This window comes from Egretta garzetta, unplaced genomic scaffold (genome assembly GCF_000687185.1).
Source record: "Egretta garzetta isolate BGI_Z169 unplaced genomic scaffold, ASM68718v1 scaffold89, whole genome shotgun sequence".
NCBI lineage: Eukaryota > Metazoa > Chordata > Aves > Pelecaniformes > Ardeidae > Egretta > Egretta garzetta.
The window spans coordinates 865,420-884,474 of record NW_009269997.1 but is presented as its reverse complement, the minus strand read 5'-3'; the positions used below and the strand labels follow the sequence as shown (position 1 = coordinate 884,474).

The 19,055-nt window shown below is 44.2% G+C and overlaps 1 protein-coding gene across 1 annotated transcript in view; it reads left to right on the top strand.

Moving 5' to 3' along the window:
- Window positions 1-19,055, top strand: part of ADGRL3 (adhesion G protein-coupled receptor L3) — a 271,134-nt gene that overhangs the window by 203,371 nt on the left and 48,708 nt on the right. Inside the window, exons 14-16 of the mRNA XM_035902812.1 lie at window positions 9,302-9,511; window positions 10,029-10,249; window positions 17,611-17,677. Coding sequence (XP_035758705.1) covers window positions 9,302-9,511; window positions 10,029-10,249; window positions 17,611-17,677 — 498 coding nt within the window. The remainder of the gene's footprint in view (window positions 1-9,301; window positions 9,512-10,028; window positions 10,250-17,610; window positions 17,678-19,055) is intronic.

The window sequence follows — 19,055 nt, the reverse complement described above, 5'->3', positions numbered from 1 at the left end:
ATTGTATTCTGCAGGAGTCACTACCAGTCCAGGAGACATGCCATTAAATGGCTGTGGCATTATCCTGGGAAATGGCTGAAGAAATGGCCTATTCAGAGCACATGTTTACAGGTTAATGGCATTCTGCACTCCAAGTCTGGTTTTGCCAGTTTCCTGCAACTGCTTGAATTTTCAAAAGAAATGTGCGTTTGGCTATTAACACCTACCTGGAATTAACAGATGCACCTGAGTCACTGCAGTCAGAGGTTGCACCTGAGAAATGCAGATAGCTTTCCACTCCACTGATGTGAATGAGGGTGATCCTACTGCATGGTGCGGACACAGGCTAGCGCCGAACAAGCCTCTTCCCAAACTGCAAGTAGGTCATCCTTGTCTGCACAGCATTTCGCCAAAACCTCATTAGACTAGTAGCACTGGTGTTATCTCATCTTGCAGAAAAAGAATGTGTGACCCTTGCTTGTCCATGCTCAGCCAACAGGTTGGAAAGAGTTACAGCTGGAAGCTTCCCGAGTGCCCAGCCAGTGTGCTGTTAGCCGGTGGCTGTTCCTGGGAGTTAATGAGTGCCCTCAAGACTTTCAGGTCATGTTTTATCATTTGGCTGCAGCCAAAGTATCATTGCTGCAAGAGCCAAATTGGCTCCACTTTGATGCAACTGAAGAGCTTCCTGGCATGTCCTCTTTAGCGATGATCGCGGTCTGAGGGCAAAGGCAGGTGCATACCCTGCAAACAACTGCAACGCTTCCCTCCAGCTGCTTGTTACTTTTCTCTACCTGTAGGCACCATCCTGCTCCAGTCTGCTGGTGAAGCTGGCCATGTGGCCTTTGGTAGATCTAGGAGGTGGCTTGTATGGCATTCCTTATGCTGTTACAATGAGATACTTTTAAGGTGTTGGCAGCAGAATACCTGCTGGTTTGTAAAGTGGAGATTTAAAAATAAATGGGGGTTGTTGTTGTTCATTGACTTGCACTCTCTTAGGCATGCTTTTGAGCCATGACATGTTGCCTCGTGTCTTGTACAAAAAGGCATTCCTTGCCTTAGAGACCTTTTAGTCTTCTTGGAGGTGGAATCATCCATGGGGAAAGGATGTTGCATGCTTCTGCAGGACCTCTCCTGCAGTGGTGGTCTGGCCAGTGACTAGGATCCCTAAAGAGGACTGTTGTACACACAATAATTAATAATATTCTGGGAATTTTGCAACAGTAACAATTTTGTCCTGTAATTGAGATTTGTAGTTTACTGACTTCAGTTTGTCAGATTTTTGGATCTGTAGGGAGCATCCTTTGGTGTAATGAGTATCTGCAGCACACTGCCTAATGAGACCGAACGCTGGGCATCATGGGGAGTGGACATCGGAGTCCTGCTCCTTAATCAAAAGCCAGCACCAATTTGACAAGTGTCACTTCTGGTCATGAATGATCTCCCTCCCTAGTAGCGTGGCAAAAGAGCGTGTTCTCCAGAGGAGACCTCAGTGGCTGCTCTGCGAGTTACGGGCTGGGATTTAATTATTAGCAGAGCGTATGTGGCAAGGCGGAGCTGGAAGGTAGAACTGCCGAGGAGGTGATTGATGGCCGTCTGGCTCTCTAGTGTGAAACAGCAATATGTCTTTGTCCGAAGGGGCAGAAAATGACATTGGCTGACCACAGCGGCGGGGATTTATTGGCGTGCTTCAGGAGTAGAAGTTGCTGGGATCATTTCCAGTCTTAATAGGATAGTACCCAATTAAGAGGAGGAGATTTTAATTTGAAGATGCTTTCTGCCTATTAAAATTAGTTGGGTCCAGAGTTCCTTATTCACCCTTATATTTCAGTGGGGTAAATAACAGTGCCCAAGACCAAGAGCCTGCTGTGCACACAGGCAGGATGCACAGCTGCTGGGAAGAGCAATGGACCCCTACCCACAGGTACCGCTCCAGCTGCTGTCAGAGCCCCAGCTAGAATGGGAAGAGGACAGCAGGACTGTAATGACCTGTGAGCTGGACCTTGCTGATGCATCCTCCTGGCAAGGGATGACCTTACAGACCTGCAGCATTCATTGCCCTGTTGGACAATTTACCAGGAAATATGAGAACCTCCCTTTGGAGAGAGATTTTAAGACTTGGAAACAAATCACTGTTTTCATCAGCTAAGAAGTTCATTTGGCCTGTGTTAGGGAAAATTATTACAGTCTCATTATGAGCTATGTTTAACATAGATGAGATGCGTGTTAAATATCTATGTATTGTTTGAATTGGTAGGATATTTGTTATAAACCTTAAATGCTCTAAAAGCATGTTGGGTCCCATGCCATGGGACAGAGCCCATAGTTAAATAAGCGAGTCTACCTATGTAATTGCTTCAGAATTATTTAAAATTTACAAGCTGTTTTTCATATAAGCTTGCACTTTGCATCATGTTAATTATAGCAGATGCATCTTCAATGTACCATGGGAAAAAAATGCAGCCAGAAAACAAGTTCAGAGGTGGTCGGAAAATGCAATTAAAAAAATCACCCAAAACAGAATAAGCAAAGGTACCTCAGGGTAGATAAATGTTTCTATCAGTATGTAGTGAATGCCAGAGCTTACTCTTCTTCTAAAAATAAATAAATAAAAAAAAACAAGAGAAAAAGGGGGGGAAAAAGAAAGGTGTTTTAACTGTAGCAATTAATCGGAAGCTTTCAGATGTTATTCTACACCACAAACACGTTACACTCTGCTAATTATTTGGGGAATGGAAGTGTAAAGCTAAGGAGAGAAAGGAGTAAAAATATATGAAGTCTGAATAGAATGCAGTGGTCCATTGCCTAAAGCAATACAGCCATTTCGGATATAAAGAGCAAGCTGAAGTTATTGCAGTGCTGGCTTATCCATATATTAGTGCTTGTGGGATTGAACAGCAGTGAATGAAAGCAGAATTGGGTGCAGGACTGCAAAAACACCCTAACTGCAGAATGAAATTACTAAACCCACTATGTAATGAATTTTGCAAGACAAATTGTTTTGTACCATCAAAGGGGTTAATTCTGAAAAAAAAAGATATATTACACATTGCAGGAAGAGACTTATTCTAATATGTTGTTAACTAAGAGCCATTTTAATTAAGCAGAAAAGTTATTAAATATGCTTGTCTTCAATGAGATTTTAAAATTCAAAATACAGCAGTATTTGAACTTGTGTTAGGAAAAGTAATCTGTGACGTCGATGAACTCCAAGAATAAGGAGTTGTAAACAGCACATTTGGTTATACTTTAGGTCAAATATACCTGTTAGGTCAAGTAATCTGTGCCTCTGGGGTCGATTCAGAGTTGTACCTGGTAGCAGTCCTTGCGCTTTTTGTCTGTCTGGGCAGTAAGTCGTTCCAGGGAGTTCCTTGAGTTCCCCACCCTCGGTTTGACACACGTTGTTTTGGGTTGAGCCCTAGTTGTGTCTTACTTTTTCCAGTTCTGCCAGGTTGGATGTCTCACTGGTCCTTCTCTGTGTGTTCCCCAAAACATTGACCCAGATCTCAGGTAGCCACTTCTGGGTGTCCAACCTGAAAACATCTAGAACTGGGCTTCAGAAGGATGTACTCTCAGCCCTTCAATCTGCAGTTTCTTAGTTCAGTGCTTACAGGTGCCAGAAATGTGAGCACACGGCAGCTTATTGGCCACGGCTTACTTTCCCCCTAGTCCGATGGGTATGTACTTGCTTAGCATCACCTTTCTTGACTCTGATTTGGGAGCCAGGACTGGTTGCACAGTAAGGAGCTGTGCCACACAGAGCATGGGGACAACATCACCCTGCAGGATTTCCTGATCCTCTGTCCTAAAATGTGCAATTCAAGTAGCTCCTGTTGGCCAGCGCCAAGCCCTATTTCTTGCTACCCCTTTCATTTCTGGCTGAGAGCAGGGTGAACACTAGGACCAAAGTGAAGGTAGTGGCCATGGTGTGGTGGAGCCATGTCCCAGCTGTACCCTGGCACCAGGCTGGGGGTAAGGCCATCAGTGTGACAGCAGAAGCTGATGATACTGTGACCACATTTTTTCCAGGAACTCAAATTAACAACCCTGCAGCTTAGCTAGGTAGATGTCTACACTGAGTTTGGCACAGCCGCCATAGCTAATTTCTCAGGTTGGAGATGCCTTATGAGTAAGCAGAGCTGCACCACTTTACTAAATCCAGCCAGCATGGGAGGGCAGGACGATGGATGCCATTATTGTCCCAAGCCATTCCTTCTCTCCACAACTGAATCTCACCTCAACTGCATCTCAGTTGCAGTGGTGTTGGTGAGAATGATGGAAACTCTGGGCTCTTGCCATATCCACAGTAGTGTTTGTAACACACGGCGACATGAGGTCTGTACCCATTTCTCTGTGCAAACCTGCCCCCATATTGCTTTATTCTGGCCATAGGGGTTTCTGCAGCTTGTGCTGACTGCTGCTTCTGGCAATCACTGGAAGGCCATTGCATTTTAGGGAGAAGTTGGTGGAAAAGGTTCTGCTAGGAGGCCTTCATCTTGACAAGGAAGGCAGAGGAGGAGGAAGATGGTCTGTGGCCTGTGCAGAATATGAAGGCAGCTTTGAGGACTAAGGCAAGGAGAGGAAAGGTGGCTAAAGCACCTTGCAGGAACGCTCAGGGATCTGAGCCTTATTTCAAATGGCCATAGTCAGAAGACAGTGATGTTACACAGGGGTTTCAGGTGGGAATTAAGCTCTCTTTATACCTGGGTTCATGACAGCATCTCCTTTGCAGAGCACAGGGTGGATATGTACCAGGTCTGTGGGTGCAGTGTCCACCATGGAGCAGAGCTGCCTGCCTCCCTCAGCACATCCTTGGGGAAGAGGGAGAGGATGGGTGCTAAAGCAGTGGGATCCCCCCAGCACATGTCCCTCTTGGCCACAGAGTGGGAAAAGCCCCCTCGAAACCTCTCATGCCTGCATAGCCACGGCAGGCAATGCCATTAGCCAGCCCAGACGCACTGCGGGAGACCTTGGGGTTTCCTTCCTATCCATGTAGCCCAGCTGATACTTTTGGCACATCTACAAAACCATTTGCTTCTAAAGTAGCCCTTTGCACTTAGCCACAAAGCATTACAGCCAGGTCGTTGCAGCAGTCCTCTCTCAACACCAGCGTTGGGGAAAAAGGGCAGGGGGAACCCTCATGGCCCTGGATAGCTACAAATCCAAGGAGCAGCACCAGCAACGTACAGGAGTTCAAACCTGTCCTACTTGGGTCTCTGCCCAGCCCAGCACACTGCCAGCTCCCACCGGGCACCGAGTAGTCATATCTGAGCTAGTCGATGGCACTGTGTTTTTATTTACTGCTTTCTTATTCCTCCACCCCCAAACATATTACTCTTTCCATTTCTGGAGGGACAGATTAGGCAAAGGAATGTGTCCTTTGCTGCTGGCAGCTCTGTTTGGCTGCTGTTTTCTTCTACTGATGTTTTTAATAAGGGAGGAAATGGTTGTTCATCTCGGGAAGAGCCATTCTGTCATAAGCTGACATTCCCTGGGATTTGTTTTTATTAGCTCAGCTCTGGTGTACAGGCACTGCCAGAGCTGCTCATTGATTTTCCCAGCCTGGATAATATCTAGGCTGCCTACTCACCCTGCTGTGGTTGCTACCAGGGCTCCCGTAACTCCTCCTGCACAAGTTTCCATCAGCGCTGTCCTCCTGCTGCTCTTGGCCCCACTGGAGCAAAAGTAGGGCTGTATTCCAAAGCCAGGGAAATCTTCTTTCACTGGGATTTTGGTCAGGCTCATGCCTAAATCATGAATGTAAAACGTACTTAATATAGGAACCCTTTCAATGAAGTGGATTACTTTGTTTCTTTCAACTACTCAATAAGTCATTCCTTGTGCTGAAAATAACCTGTGTGTCAGTTTACCTGTAAAGATGGTGTAGCTTAGTGGTAACAAAAATCAGTGGCTTGCATACTAGGCCATGTAGCGCCAATCTTGACAGCCATGGTGCATTTGGGCAGAGGTGTTTGATTGATTCTGTCAGGCAATTGTCCCTTGGACTGATGATGGTGTCTCCCATGGGCTTTTCTAGTTGCCCAGGTCTTCAGGGAGATTATCGAGAAGCGAGAGTTGACTGTCATTGATACACTGGTGGTTTCAGATGATTTCACATGCATTAGGGACCCTAGGGCTCGCAGGGTACTGGAAGGATATCATTAGCATGTACGTCAAAGCTGTTTTATCCTCAGTCAGGGAGTCTTGAACAGTGCTGGGCAGGGTAAAGAGAAGATTTGCTCCACTTGCATGTCTCTGCAGCTGAGGGAGCAGGCTCAGAGACTGCGACCCAGATACAAAATCTTGGTGTGCTATTTATCATGCTTAACCCTGGAACACCATGTACCAACTGTGTAAACCAGGTACATTGCTCCCTTATTTGTCACATAGCGATCAGATGATGGTGAGGATAATCTCATGGCATTGAGAAGTGATTACCACAATTCCTCCTTTTCCCATGTCACTGTGTTTTGTGGCCCGTGGCAGCCCAGTATTTTACAAGTTTCAGTCTCCAGCAAAAGGGAAACCCCCTTTTGTTGGACTTGCTGGTGTAATAGCTCTGGATGTGCCTGGCCTGGGGGCAGTTGGCACTGCCATGGAAAGGATGCCAGTGCTTACCAGTTCCTCCCTGACCCATTGGCTCTGCCTGAAATTGGGCATCCCAAGCAGGACGGAGTGCACCCAGCCTTTGAATTCCAGCTCACTTCTTCTCTTGGACTTTACTAGAAAAACTACAAATTCATAATTTTTTTCCTCTGAGATGTTCTTAAATTCCTCTTGTTCCCAGTTTATTGTTGTTATTGCTTTTTGTTTGTTCTTTTGTGAGTTTGTGGAGGGAGGTTGTAATTACAGAGAAGTTGTTTTTATGGTTGTTTTCCATCACTCCAGGGATGGGTGTTATGTACATGAAGTCAGTATTATCATTACAATTAATATCAAAATGAATTGTAGTAAGAGTGATAATAATAATACAGCAATGAAGTCTGCATTTCTTGTTAAGCGTGGTGAGCTTTGTGGGTGAGCGGCCCTTCCCTGAGGAAGACCATGAACCTAGATGGCAGGATCCCTCTCCAGGAACAAAACCACCCCTAATTCCTGCACTGTGTCAGCAGAGTTACGGTTTTGTGATAGAGGTACAGGAGCTGAGACCTGTGAGATTCATTTCATGTAGGGGAAGAAGCCCTCAGAGAGCTTTCCCTGTGCCAGGCTAACTTTGTCTTGTGCCATTGACCCCATCTGGCCAAAGTCTTCCTGGTTTCTTTCTCCTTGCATCCACCTGCATTAGCTGCCTTGCGCCTCTTGCCTGGCCTAAGAGCTCTTAGTCAATTCAGCTTGGCAGGGCGATCTAATCAGGCGAGCTGGTGGGCTTGTTTGGGGAGATGTTCTCCTGCTGTTCCCCAGCAGCCTCGGATGAAAGAAAGAATGATTTGCAAGGTGCAAGGTTTGCATTAACATTTTTTTGCACTGAGTTAAGAGGGTTGGATGAACTGGAATGACACTGAGATAAAGCAACGTGCGGACGCCAGGAAAAAGACATACGCTTCATCATCTCGGTTTTCTGGGTGCTGCTGGAGGAGCTGGCTGGAATAGGCATTTCTGTCATGATCTACAGTAAGCACAAAATGATTTATTACCTCTCTGTTGGGACTTGCGACCCCTAGTTCCTTAGATACTGGAAATACTCAGGAAGAGCTGCAGGAGCGCTTGGGGAAGGGAGCCCTCATCTCTCCACCTCCAAGTCTCCCTGGAGAGAAAAAATCCAGCATGGAAGAGATGGAGGGGACAGTCGCTCCCCATCTTTCATTATCATTTGATGCCTATCACTCATGCTGATAAAGCCAAAGAGCTGAAAGGTTTGAGTTGTTTCTCACGGGTGCTGACATAGCAGAGTGTATATCAGGAAAGGCCTGACATTTGATGTGGCTTTATCATTGGCAAGCAGGGAAAGAAAATGGATAAATTAATCACCTTTTCCTTCCATCTGTCATAAGATTTTACCCACGGGGAGGAAAATGTTTCCAGTTTGTCCTGGCTTTTTGAAGTGTGACAATACTGTATTTGCTAGCCTACATAATGTCTAAGTCATGAAAATGCCAGAAGTGGAGGGGAATGTGAATATCACTTATAATACAGCCTGATGGACCACAAAGCTGGGTTTCAAGCCTCTCTGTGGTCTTTTTGAAGAGCCCCCAGAGATTTCCAGCCAATCTTTCTCTCAGCTCATTGACTAACCACTTAGCCCCAAGCAGCCATCTCATGACTCACCATGTATTTCTCATTTCTTATTTACATTTTGCTAAGTAATGTTATCTCTAATTTCACCGCATCTGGTGGAAACTTGGGGAGTTACAGGCGAGTTTTACACCCTGAATAAGGTGGTGGGATACCCTCAGTGTCAAGGTCCCAGCATGGCTCTCCTCTTTCTGGGAGGGACATACAGTGTAAGCCCAGGAGCAATCCAGTGGTGTTTTATCAGCAGAGCCAAGGCACGCCTATGCTGCCCCTCACAAAACTTTGTTGCTGGGTTGCCTAACTTAGCCACTGCAATGGCCATGTTTGCATGGCTTTGGGGTAAAAACACGTTACAAGTTCATCACAGAGAATCACTCACTTTTTGGGCTGTCTTAAAATCACTGTTCTGTTACAATTCAAAGCAAATTCATGTTAAGGTCTGTCTTCTTTTCTGGGTAGCATTCTAGGGATCAGTCTGACTTCCCAGGAGTTTTAAAATGTAGCTCCAGAGTTTGAAAAAGAAAAATCAAATGTTCTTTCTCCTTCCACAGTGAAAAAAAAACCTCCAATACATTTGAGCGATCTCTTTCTGCCCAAAGCCTCTAAGCTCATATGTCTCTGTGAACGTTTAAAGAGAGTTGGTAGATGGGCTTGTAGTTGTAATCTGCATTATATTGTTAGCATGAAACATTTTTACACCTGTATCACAGTGTTTGATGGTTCTTTATACTGTGTGTCTGCTTCTTTGACGTGTTTGCGAAAGATGGAGCTGCACGCAAGGCTAGCTATGACATCTTGGTATTTTCAACAACAGCATCTTAGTTTCTAGGATATTTGGGGGTCTGAGTCTGTTCAGAGCACCTGCAGCTTGCCAGACGCTTTGGAGTCTGTGTTTCAGTTTGCAGCTTTCTTGATACAGAATTCAAGTATAGGTCCATTTAGTCTTTTTGCTACTGGTCCCTTGTGCCACAGCTTGATGAGTGGATACAAATATTTGGGGAAGGGTCTCAGACAACCTCACTCTGTGTCTGGGATGGATTAGAAGTCATGCAGCATGCAACTGATGATTTTTTTTGTTTTGTTTTATCTCCAGCACAGTGATGCAGTCCATGACCTGCTCCTGGACTTTATCACGTGGGTTGGCATCCTGCTCTCACTGGTCTGCCTCCTGATCTGCATCTTCACCTTCTGCTTCTTCCGTGGGCTGCAGAGTGACCGCAACACGATTCACAAGAACTTGTGCATCAGCCTCTTCGTGGCAGAACTCCTCTTCCTCATCGGCATCAACCGGACTGACCAGCCGGTAAGAGGCAAAGCACTTTCTGCTTCCACCACAGGCTCTCATCTCAGTGTGTATGAGATGTTTGACCATGCAGTGAGATATATTCCAGCACCGCCTTAATTCCACACATGAGTCCTCATAGGGTTGGGCCCCAGTTGTTAACTGGAAGTCAAATGTTAATGCCTGCTGTGATTTCAGAGGCTGTATATATGTTGTTTGTAAATAATGCGCGTTTGTATGTTTCATAAGCAAGTTGTAAAAATGTTCTTGTACTATGTGCATCTTTATATGTTTATTAGCCAGATTGTGTACATACCTAGCTTTGTATCTTTGAATTTAATTTATATATGTAGAGATGTGTCTATTTTAAAATAGTTCACATGCATTTTTCAAGTGAAAAAACAAAATCTTCCTTTGGAGGAGGGAAGATAAGAACTCCCTCATTCTTATTAAACCTCACAGTAAGAGTAATCCTGACTGTTGCATTAATTCATCATGGTACAAACACCTTCCCTTGCTCTTTTCAATCTGCACACAGATTGCCTGTGCCGTCTTTGCTGCTCTCCTGCACTTCTTCTTCCTGGCGGCTTTCACCTGGATGTTCCTGGAGGGGGTGCAGCTCTACATTATGCTGGTGGAGGTTTTCGAGAGTGAACACTCCCGGAGGAAGTACTTCTATTTGGTCGGCTATGGCATGCCTGCACTGATTGTGGCCGTATCAGCAGCAGTGGACTATCGGAGCTACGGCACAGACAAAGTGTGAGTGGGGCTTGGCACTGCCTGGACCTGGTCAGGAGTGATGGGAGTTGGGACAGCAAAGGGAAGAGTCCAAAGACCTGGTAGGCAAAGGAAGCTTGTGCAGGCAATGCTCAGCCAGGAGGCATGCCTTGCCTTATCTCTGTGTCTCCAACACAGTTCTTAATGATACAGGACAAATTCACCACTATGAAATGATTTGCAAAGGTATTTTCTTGGGGAAGTCAGTCAGGGAAAATTTTATCACATCATTGTGTAACATGGGCAGAGGTGGCTGTCCCAAGTCTCAGTTTGGTTCTATATCAGCAAGGTCATCCTTCTTCTCTAACTAGAGTATTTCTTGTTTGGATGATGAGACATTGCTTCCTTATTCCTCTTTTTTGAGTGTTCTATCAAAGTAATAGAGCCTGCAAGCAAGATAGGTGGTGGCTGTGGAGTGCATTAGACTCTTTGCCAATCAGAACAGTTACATCATTTATCATAAATATTTGTAAATTATTTCAGCTTCTGAAGCTGCTATCAAAGCACAATTTAGATGATCATGCAACACCGTCTAATGGAAAACAAAAGGAAAATCGAGCCTTTGATTTGCTTTGCCAGCTTTCTTACAATAACATTAACAATGTGGTTTTATTGACTTTTTTTTTTTTCTTTCCCTTGTCAGGCTGCCTTTCCCCTGTCATTTTAATGGAGTTAAGGGCTCAATCTGAAGGGATACATACCAATGAGCTGGTGGCATTTTTAAAGCTCTTTCTTAGCATAGGTCAGGTCAGGCTGTGGCAGAAGTTGATATTCTGTTAAATTCAACCGCAAAATTTTTGCCTGAAACCTTATTGGTGTATATGAACCTGATTCCTTGCAGAAGCAAACCTGTAGAGCAGTGGAGCTGCTTGTGATCCATTACCATGCCAGCAGGTAGGCTTGGATCCCAGCTGGTTATTTGTGTCATGTTCCTCCCATGAGTAGGAGAATAGCAACCTGAATTTCTATAGATGTAATGCTTTGTGGAAAAGAAACAGCCCACACAGATAAAGGTAGGAGGGAGTAAATTTTCAGGGATCTCTACCAATTTATCCAAAGTAGTTTGACCAACTTTGACAGGCCTAGGGGGCAAAGAAAAAGTAACACAACAGCTGATCAGTTTCTAAAGATGACTCTTTTAATCAGCTGCCACCTGCTTTCTGCTCCAACCACCTCTTCTGTTCACGTCCCCTCTTGAGCAATATATAAGCCCCCATTGAAGCAGGTATTGAAACATCCTGCCTTGTCCCTTTAGACAAATTTATTCTTACTGCAGTGTTTCTACAGAGGACCTGTGTCTTCACAGTGGCCTGTATGGGGCACATTTGGCCTCAAAACATGTTACAGCCGAAGGACTGTGAGTCTGGCTCCCTGGAAAGCCACTTGAGATGCTCCTGCACATCTGCCATTGTTGGAGCTGTGTCCCCACCAGTCTGGCTCACAGTCTGGTGTTTTAGTGGCTGCCTTCCACACTGTTCACCCTGTGACTTCTGCAGCGTTGCTGTCACAGGGCTTGTAGCACCAGAGCGATCCTTCTGACTTCTCTCTCAACATTTTGAGCTGCCTACCAAGAACACCCAGCATTGCAGCTAGTTTGCAATGAAAGCTAGCACCAACTGCATTCTCTTAGAGTGCTCTATAACTGTTGGGTGTTGAAAATGTCTTACTTCATTCCCTCACAGTGAAAGGACATCCCCAAGCCCACCGTGTTGCTTTGGGCTTGAGAGAGCAGTTGATTTGCATCCGCCCTCATCTTTGCAAGTCCCTCATGGTGCTCTGTAGGGAGAACCAGTGTACCAGTGTAGGCTGTGGGAGATAGCGGCACGCAGCAGGCTGGCTGTAGAGAGGTGGGAACATACGGCACCTAACCACAGCTCCCACAAGGCACCATGGCAGCTTTGCATTGCTGAAATGCTTCTGCTCCTGTAAAATGAATATATGGACCTTTCTGAAGCACAGCAAAATAAACATATTCCATGGGATATGCTGCCTTTTCCCAACAGGCCTTGGGTGCCCAAATGTTTCCATGGCACAGGAGGTACAGGCAGAAAGTTTGGCTGCAATTTGCTGGAGATGAACAGCAAAACTTTGCTATCTTCGTGTCGAGGAGGCAGCAGTCATATGTCTGTGCCAGTAAGATCTCTCTCCCTCCCCACAGCATAAAGTATTATTTTTAATGATTAAATATGTATATATAATATTTTGCAAAGCCTAAAATATATATTTATAATCTCTAATTCCAGAGTGCCAATTTTATCACATTCTCATAGTAGAAAATAAAAAACATACAATATGTTTTGTATAACTATCATGCTCCATCTGGTTGATGGATGATGATGTATTTTTCTGTATAATGTTATTAGAAGGGTAGAACTGATTAGAATTTGTAGTGAACTATATGCCAGGCATACATAATTTGATTGCAAGAAGTTGCTTGGTTTTGCCGGGTTTTGTAAAACATCCCCTGGAATATATTACTTGCCTCCCTCCATTATTTATTGCATTTGTTTAAGCAGGACTTATGGAGCTGTTAGTGTTATTTGTTTTTTGCCTGGCATTTGGTGCCACCATTCATACATCTCAGAATGATTTGCTTAGACACCCAATGTAGGTTTTCTTGATTTCATTTTCCTTTCTAAATCCAACCCTCCTGTAACACATGCCCAGATTACATAGCCAGGAACAGGCAGTTGTTTCTCTCTCTATGTCTTTGATCATCGCTTGGTGCTTGTGATTTTCTGAAGCATTCCATGTCCTAGTATTCATATTGGCATTTTGGAGTAGCTGCCCAGTAAAGATACTCTCTTCACTTAATTATTCCAAGGGATGGAATTGATCCTTTTCCTTTTATTATATTTTTGTTTAAGAGCAGTTCAAACCACTCATATTAGGAGATTAGTTTCCTTTTATAACCGAGCAGCAGCGTAGTTATTCCATTAAAAGATTCATCCCATTCAGGCCAGCAGGGACTGTTCATGTGAGCAAGCTGAGCCATGTTTGGCTCTTTCCTCCAGATAAAACAGAAATGTTGCATCTTGCCTTGTTCTGATTGTGATTTCTAAAGTAGAGGTGAAAAGCAGGAGGTCCCACTGCAGACAGTGTGGCTCCCCAACATTGTCAAAGCAATTCTGGTGATGCTCACATGAACTTCCAAGTGACTATTCCTTACGGGCCAGGTCTTCAGCTGCTAAGTCTCAAATGACCACATCTCAAGTTTTGCTGCAAAAAAGTATATACTGTGGGATTGCAGTTTTAAAAAGTTACACATTTGCCTTGTCCTGTGCGTTAACCAAATCCATCCATCTCCTGGACATATCATCGTGGTCGGCAGTGTCGCAAAATGCAGAGGAAAAATAGCATTTGCAGTTGTTAGTGTTTGAAAATAACTTGTGTCTAAAATTCAGTAAAAGCTGGATTAAGACTCTAGCAGTCTCCTTTTGAGAGGACTCATTCAAGTAGCAGGCCATCCAAAATTGACCGCAAGAAGCTATTCTGTATTCCCATACTGTCCTGGGTTTCATATCAATGCCTCTTACAAATCTCAGAGGAAAACAGCTATGCTTTGAATGGTTCAATGTATTTTAGAAAACGTAGGTATATTCATCCCATGGTGATCAAATGCATTGTGACAGGAGTCTCTCTATTGTTTTCGCCCCTCCTCCCCCCTTTTGGTATGCTATAAAGCAGGATATACATGGTAAGCAATCCAGCTGTCAGAAAGCAAAATGAGAGCCCGGTGTATGTACACAGCCTCCAAGTCCATCAGCCAGCTGCCGACATTTTATGCATGTTAATGTTGCTCAGAAAATAGCTTCTAACAATATAGTCCGTCTTGGGTGGCTCCACTGAACTTGTTTTATTTTCAGTGTTTGTGCCGGCTATTTGGAGGAGGAAGCATGAGCAATGTGGCCATTGGACTGCGTTCAGCAGAACCTATATTGCACCCTTGAAAGGCATGTCTTGTGCATACATATCCCGTTACTGCACCCAGACAAGGAGCCTGTAGAGCCACATGAAACAAACCGCTGAGCTCCCATGAACAACATGATATGTTTAGGGCTCTTCAAATTTTATGGTCCAATGGCAGCTAATGATTGTTTATTGGTTATATTTAATGCACACCAGGGATAGTTTAGTATTTGATTTCTCTTCATGCAGAAAATAGAGTAAACTCTTTGTAGTCTTTATTACTTGGGAAAAGCTTTAGGTGAATATAGTGACTTGTCACTGTGGAAAAGGAGGAAATTAAAAAGTAAAGGAAAGCAGCACCACAGAGCTTGCTGCTGAGCACTGAATGCGCTGGTGTGGCTCCTGGAAGAGGCAGTGGGCTGCTGAGCAGCATTCCCTGCATCGGCAGACTTCCAGATAACCCGCTCTGCCTTGTACTGAGCCCCGAAGCAGCTCCTTTGCTTAATGGCAGCGGAGTCTTAAACTTGTAACACAGCAAGTCCGCGTTCACTATGCAGCTGCGCATGGGGGGTCAGAAGTAACTCGGCAGCCCAAGATTAGCAACTTTGGGAAGTGAGTTGCCTGATTGCTTCCTTGTTTTGAGGAGCTCATTTATGCAGCTCATTGTGCGTGTGGGTTTTTGTCTTTTAAGGGAAGAAAAGCTCAGTGTGGTATTTGTCTGATTAGCAATTTACAGCTCCTCAACGCGATTGGCAGGATGCCTGTGTTTTGATGTTTTGGTCTTAATTTGCATTTTTAATGCGGTATGACTTAAATGGGTTCAAAGTTGCATCTCTTCCTGATGACCACAAAAAACCCACTTTTTAAAGTCCCTGTGCAGCTTAGAGGCAGTCCTGCAGCTTTCCCTGTAGTCGCCAAGACTGAGTGTCATACACGGTTTCATAGAAAGGCGATTTTTCTATACAAACAAATAAAAAATTACATCAGTTCTTTAAAGCATGCAGAGAGATGAAAAAAAGCTTTCTCTGGTTTTCACAAGCAGTACTCTCGCTTAGACGAAGCCGTCTCTCGTTGGAAGGGGATCTTTTTGCTCCATGCTGTCCCCTGCTTATCCTGAAGGCAGGACCTGGCTCCTCACCTCCTCAGCTGTTTCCCATCCACAATATTCATCTCCTGTCACTGAATTATGCTCCACAACCGAGGAGACAGATTTTTTAGGGGAGTGGGGTGGAAAATTTCATCCATTTGGCTGGCTGGAAAGGAAATCAGTTGCTTCATGCTTCTTTACTCACCCCGGCATGGCTTTTCCTTGTGCTGTATTTCAGCTTTCACCAGTTTTCCCCATGTCCCAATCTATATGCATTCAAAAACAGCTGCATCAGATGTGACCATATGGCTGGCCATCATGCTTTAAGGAGTAAAGGCGGGGTTTATGTCTTTCTTCTTCCCTGGGTTTCAAAGAGCCGGCTTGCTCTTTGTGCTGAAGGAAAATCAGGTTGCTTGGCAATTAAAATACACTGTGCTCCCAACTCCTGTGCAGCAGGGGCTGGGGGATGTTTTGAATGTTAAACTAGCAAAAAAAGTTCAAAGTGTTTTAATTCAAAAAAACCACCAACCCTCTGAGTCCTCTCCCACACACCAGCACTCTTATCAGTAGAAAAAAGTTGTGGGGCTGCATATTCCCTGATTTATATGTGGCAGCTGAGGCATAAGCACTAGTTACACTTTTTTTTCTATGGGATGGGATAGGTATAAAGTCTGAAATGCTGCGTAATGTGTGAGCTGCTGCTATGCGGACATCTTTTTTCATGGGATGGGGGGGAGGACTTTTTACAGGGACTTCATTATCCTTGAAACCTCTATTCCTCTGTCAAATCTAGTTGCAATTGGGTGACATTTCAGATGTTATTATGGGTGATACACAGATGTCATGATCGCATAAACCCTTTCCTATAGGAAATCAGACTCAAATAGTTTCTAGTCACTCATGTTGTTCCATTACCAGCTGCATCTAAATCACCTTGAACTTCAGCAGCCGCAGAGGAAACAAGATTTCCCTGCAATCGCTCTGAAAGCCTCTGTTTGCCTCTCGCATTAAGATTTTGGTGCTGTCACATGAAGATTTTGGATGAACAGCTGCAGAGGCAGTTCAGGAGTGACGGTCACGGAAGTGACGGTATTTTAATTTGTGACAAATAGCGGTAAGACCATATACATATATCGATACATATTCAACACTGATGAGACCTGGAATTTATATGGTCAGGGAGGGAAGTGAGAAGCTCTGTCTACACCTTTGAATTTATTCATATCTTGGCTTTTCCCAGTCATAGAGGTTCAGGGCATGTTTATTCCTCTCGGCAGGCAGGTCCTGCTGATCTCTGCTGAGAGGCTGCTGGTACAGACCCTTCTGCCTGTTGCAAAGTCCATTGGAAGGGAAAAAACATTCAGCACGTGCACTAGAGCTGTCATTTGTGAGAGCTGCTATCTCTTCCACCACAATAAATTCATATATACAGTTCTTGTCACTTGCCTAATTATGAAATTCCATTGGATGTTTAATATAAGAGTGGTTTTCTGCTTTCTTAGTCCTCTGTGTATAAACGGAGCTGTGACCTGCAGTGTTGCAAACACGACAAGATATTATTATTTTAAACATCGTGCGAAACTTTCTTGGAATTTATATTCATCTGTCTTGTAACCAGTCACTTCCATTTTATCTTCCTGTCGCCTGGAATGAACTAGGAATGGAAATGTAATTTCCCAGGGGCCTTAAAAAATGTGGGGAGTATTAAATGCAGTTGAAATTAAGCGATTAATAATTTAGTTTTAGGCCATGAATCAACTTCATGTGATAGCACAGACCATATGCAACCCTCGAAACATTAGTGGAAACAAAACACTCCGGAGGTTCAGGGAAATAAAACGCTCTAAAGGGGAAGTTGCTGAACCTAATTAAACCTCAGCCTTCTGTTATCCAAATCAAGCTTCCTATTTGCACCAAATTTGCTCTGATCTGCTTGCTGGAGAAATGTCATCTCAGTTGACAGTTGATAGACAGCTTGCAGTGCATCAGAGCCGGAGAGGGACGAGGAGCTTAAAGTGAAGAAGAAGCTCCATGGATGCTCATCAGACCCCTTCCTTAAAAAACCCACAGTTTTAAGGTTTTTTCCCGACAGATGCAGAAAGCCTTAGCAACTAGGCCTTGTGCCATTTTCTCCCTGCTTCCTCCAGAGGTAATTATCTTACTCCATCAATAGCGCTGTCAGAAATTGGGCACATAATTCAGCATTTAAATGAACAAGCAATGTAATATTTCCTGTCTCCCACCGGCGTGTTTTGCAGCTCACATTCTTCTCTGTCACTCGCTCACTCTTGATGTATGTCCTGGGTGCAGTCCTTGAATGCCTTCTCTCCCCTGTGTTTCATTACAGATGTTGGCTCCGACTTGACACCTACTTCATTTGGAGCTTTATAGGACCGGCGACCTTGATAATTATGGTAAGAACTCCTAATTAACTACTCCATCTCTCAGGTCAAGAAATAAAACTTTTGCTGTCCCTTTACTCTCTATCTTTAATTTACACAGATTAATTTGAGAAAGGCATGTTCTTCTTTGACCCCACCTGGCACAAGCAATTAGACCCTCATTATGAGAGGCTCTTGGCATTGCAAAATACTTGATCAAAATGGGGAGCTTCGGAGCAGGTGCTTGCAGAGTTTGGTTTCTACCATTGGACATTTAGAAGTGCCAAACTCTGTTTTGATGACCCTCACTGTCCCCCACTTTTGAACTCCAGAGTGAAGCTTTGCATCAGTCATGCAAAAAAGGGAAATCTGGGGTGGGAGGAATGAAATAAAGTCCAAACTGGAAGAGAGGTTTGATGGGGGCTTTTCCTCCCTGGCAGAAGTGGAAGCTTGTGTGACTTCACGGTTTAGCACATTGCCAGCGTATCAGCTAGCTAACACAGCAACAAGGTAGACAACCCAACTTTAGAGGCAGCAGGAGTTTTCTTATACTTTAATCGCTACAATATGGCTTAAATAAACCATCCTTTGTTTTGAATAGACTACGGTTTGGCTAACACAGCAAACCAGGCGCTGGCGCTTCAATGCAGACATTGTCCCTGCTTCTCCTGCAACTAGGGGCCATTTCAGCAGCCTTCCACATCAGGGAGGGGGCTGTGCCGCCAGCTACAACCGTTGCGTTTTTTTTTCCCGTAAGCAATTCATTCATAAAATATATCTTCCCTTTCTGATTATGTCTCAAACCCTGCCCTAGGCTTTTGGGACAGCTCAAGGAATTGGAAGCCTTGTTAACACTGAGGCATTGAAACACCGTCGAATCTTTTACAGAAGAAATCAAACTCTTTTTCCTTTCCATTTTTCAACTTTGCATTGTGCTGAGCATCTTTGGCAGTCATGATTTCCCTACCCATGTCCTCCGTTACACCATATTTAAAAGATATATTCACAGAAAAAGATGCTTTTTTGCTTTCTTACAATGGAGCCAGCTAAGCAAGATGCTTGGAATAACTTGTTCTGACTGTGCACCTCTCAGACACAGAAGAACCATTACAGCAAATATTTTTAATTTTACATGACATCATTTGAAGCACTATAGTTGATGTTGGAACCAGCCCCGTATCAGTAACATACTCAGTGGTATGGCTTTGGTAACACTGTGGCATCACAAGTCCTGCAACCTACAGGCCAACTCACCCTATAAAATGTTTGGCAATTTTCTGTGATTCAGCCTCTATAAAACTGTAGCAAGAGCTAATTCCCTACAACAACTCATCTGTTACAGAGAAGCAGCTGACTTTCTCCCCATCGTGTTGTGCGTGTCATGTAACCCTTTTTTTTTTTTTTCCTCCTC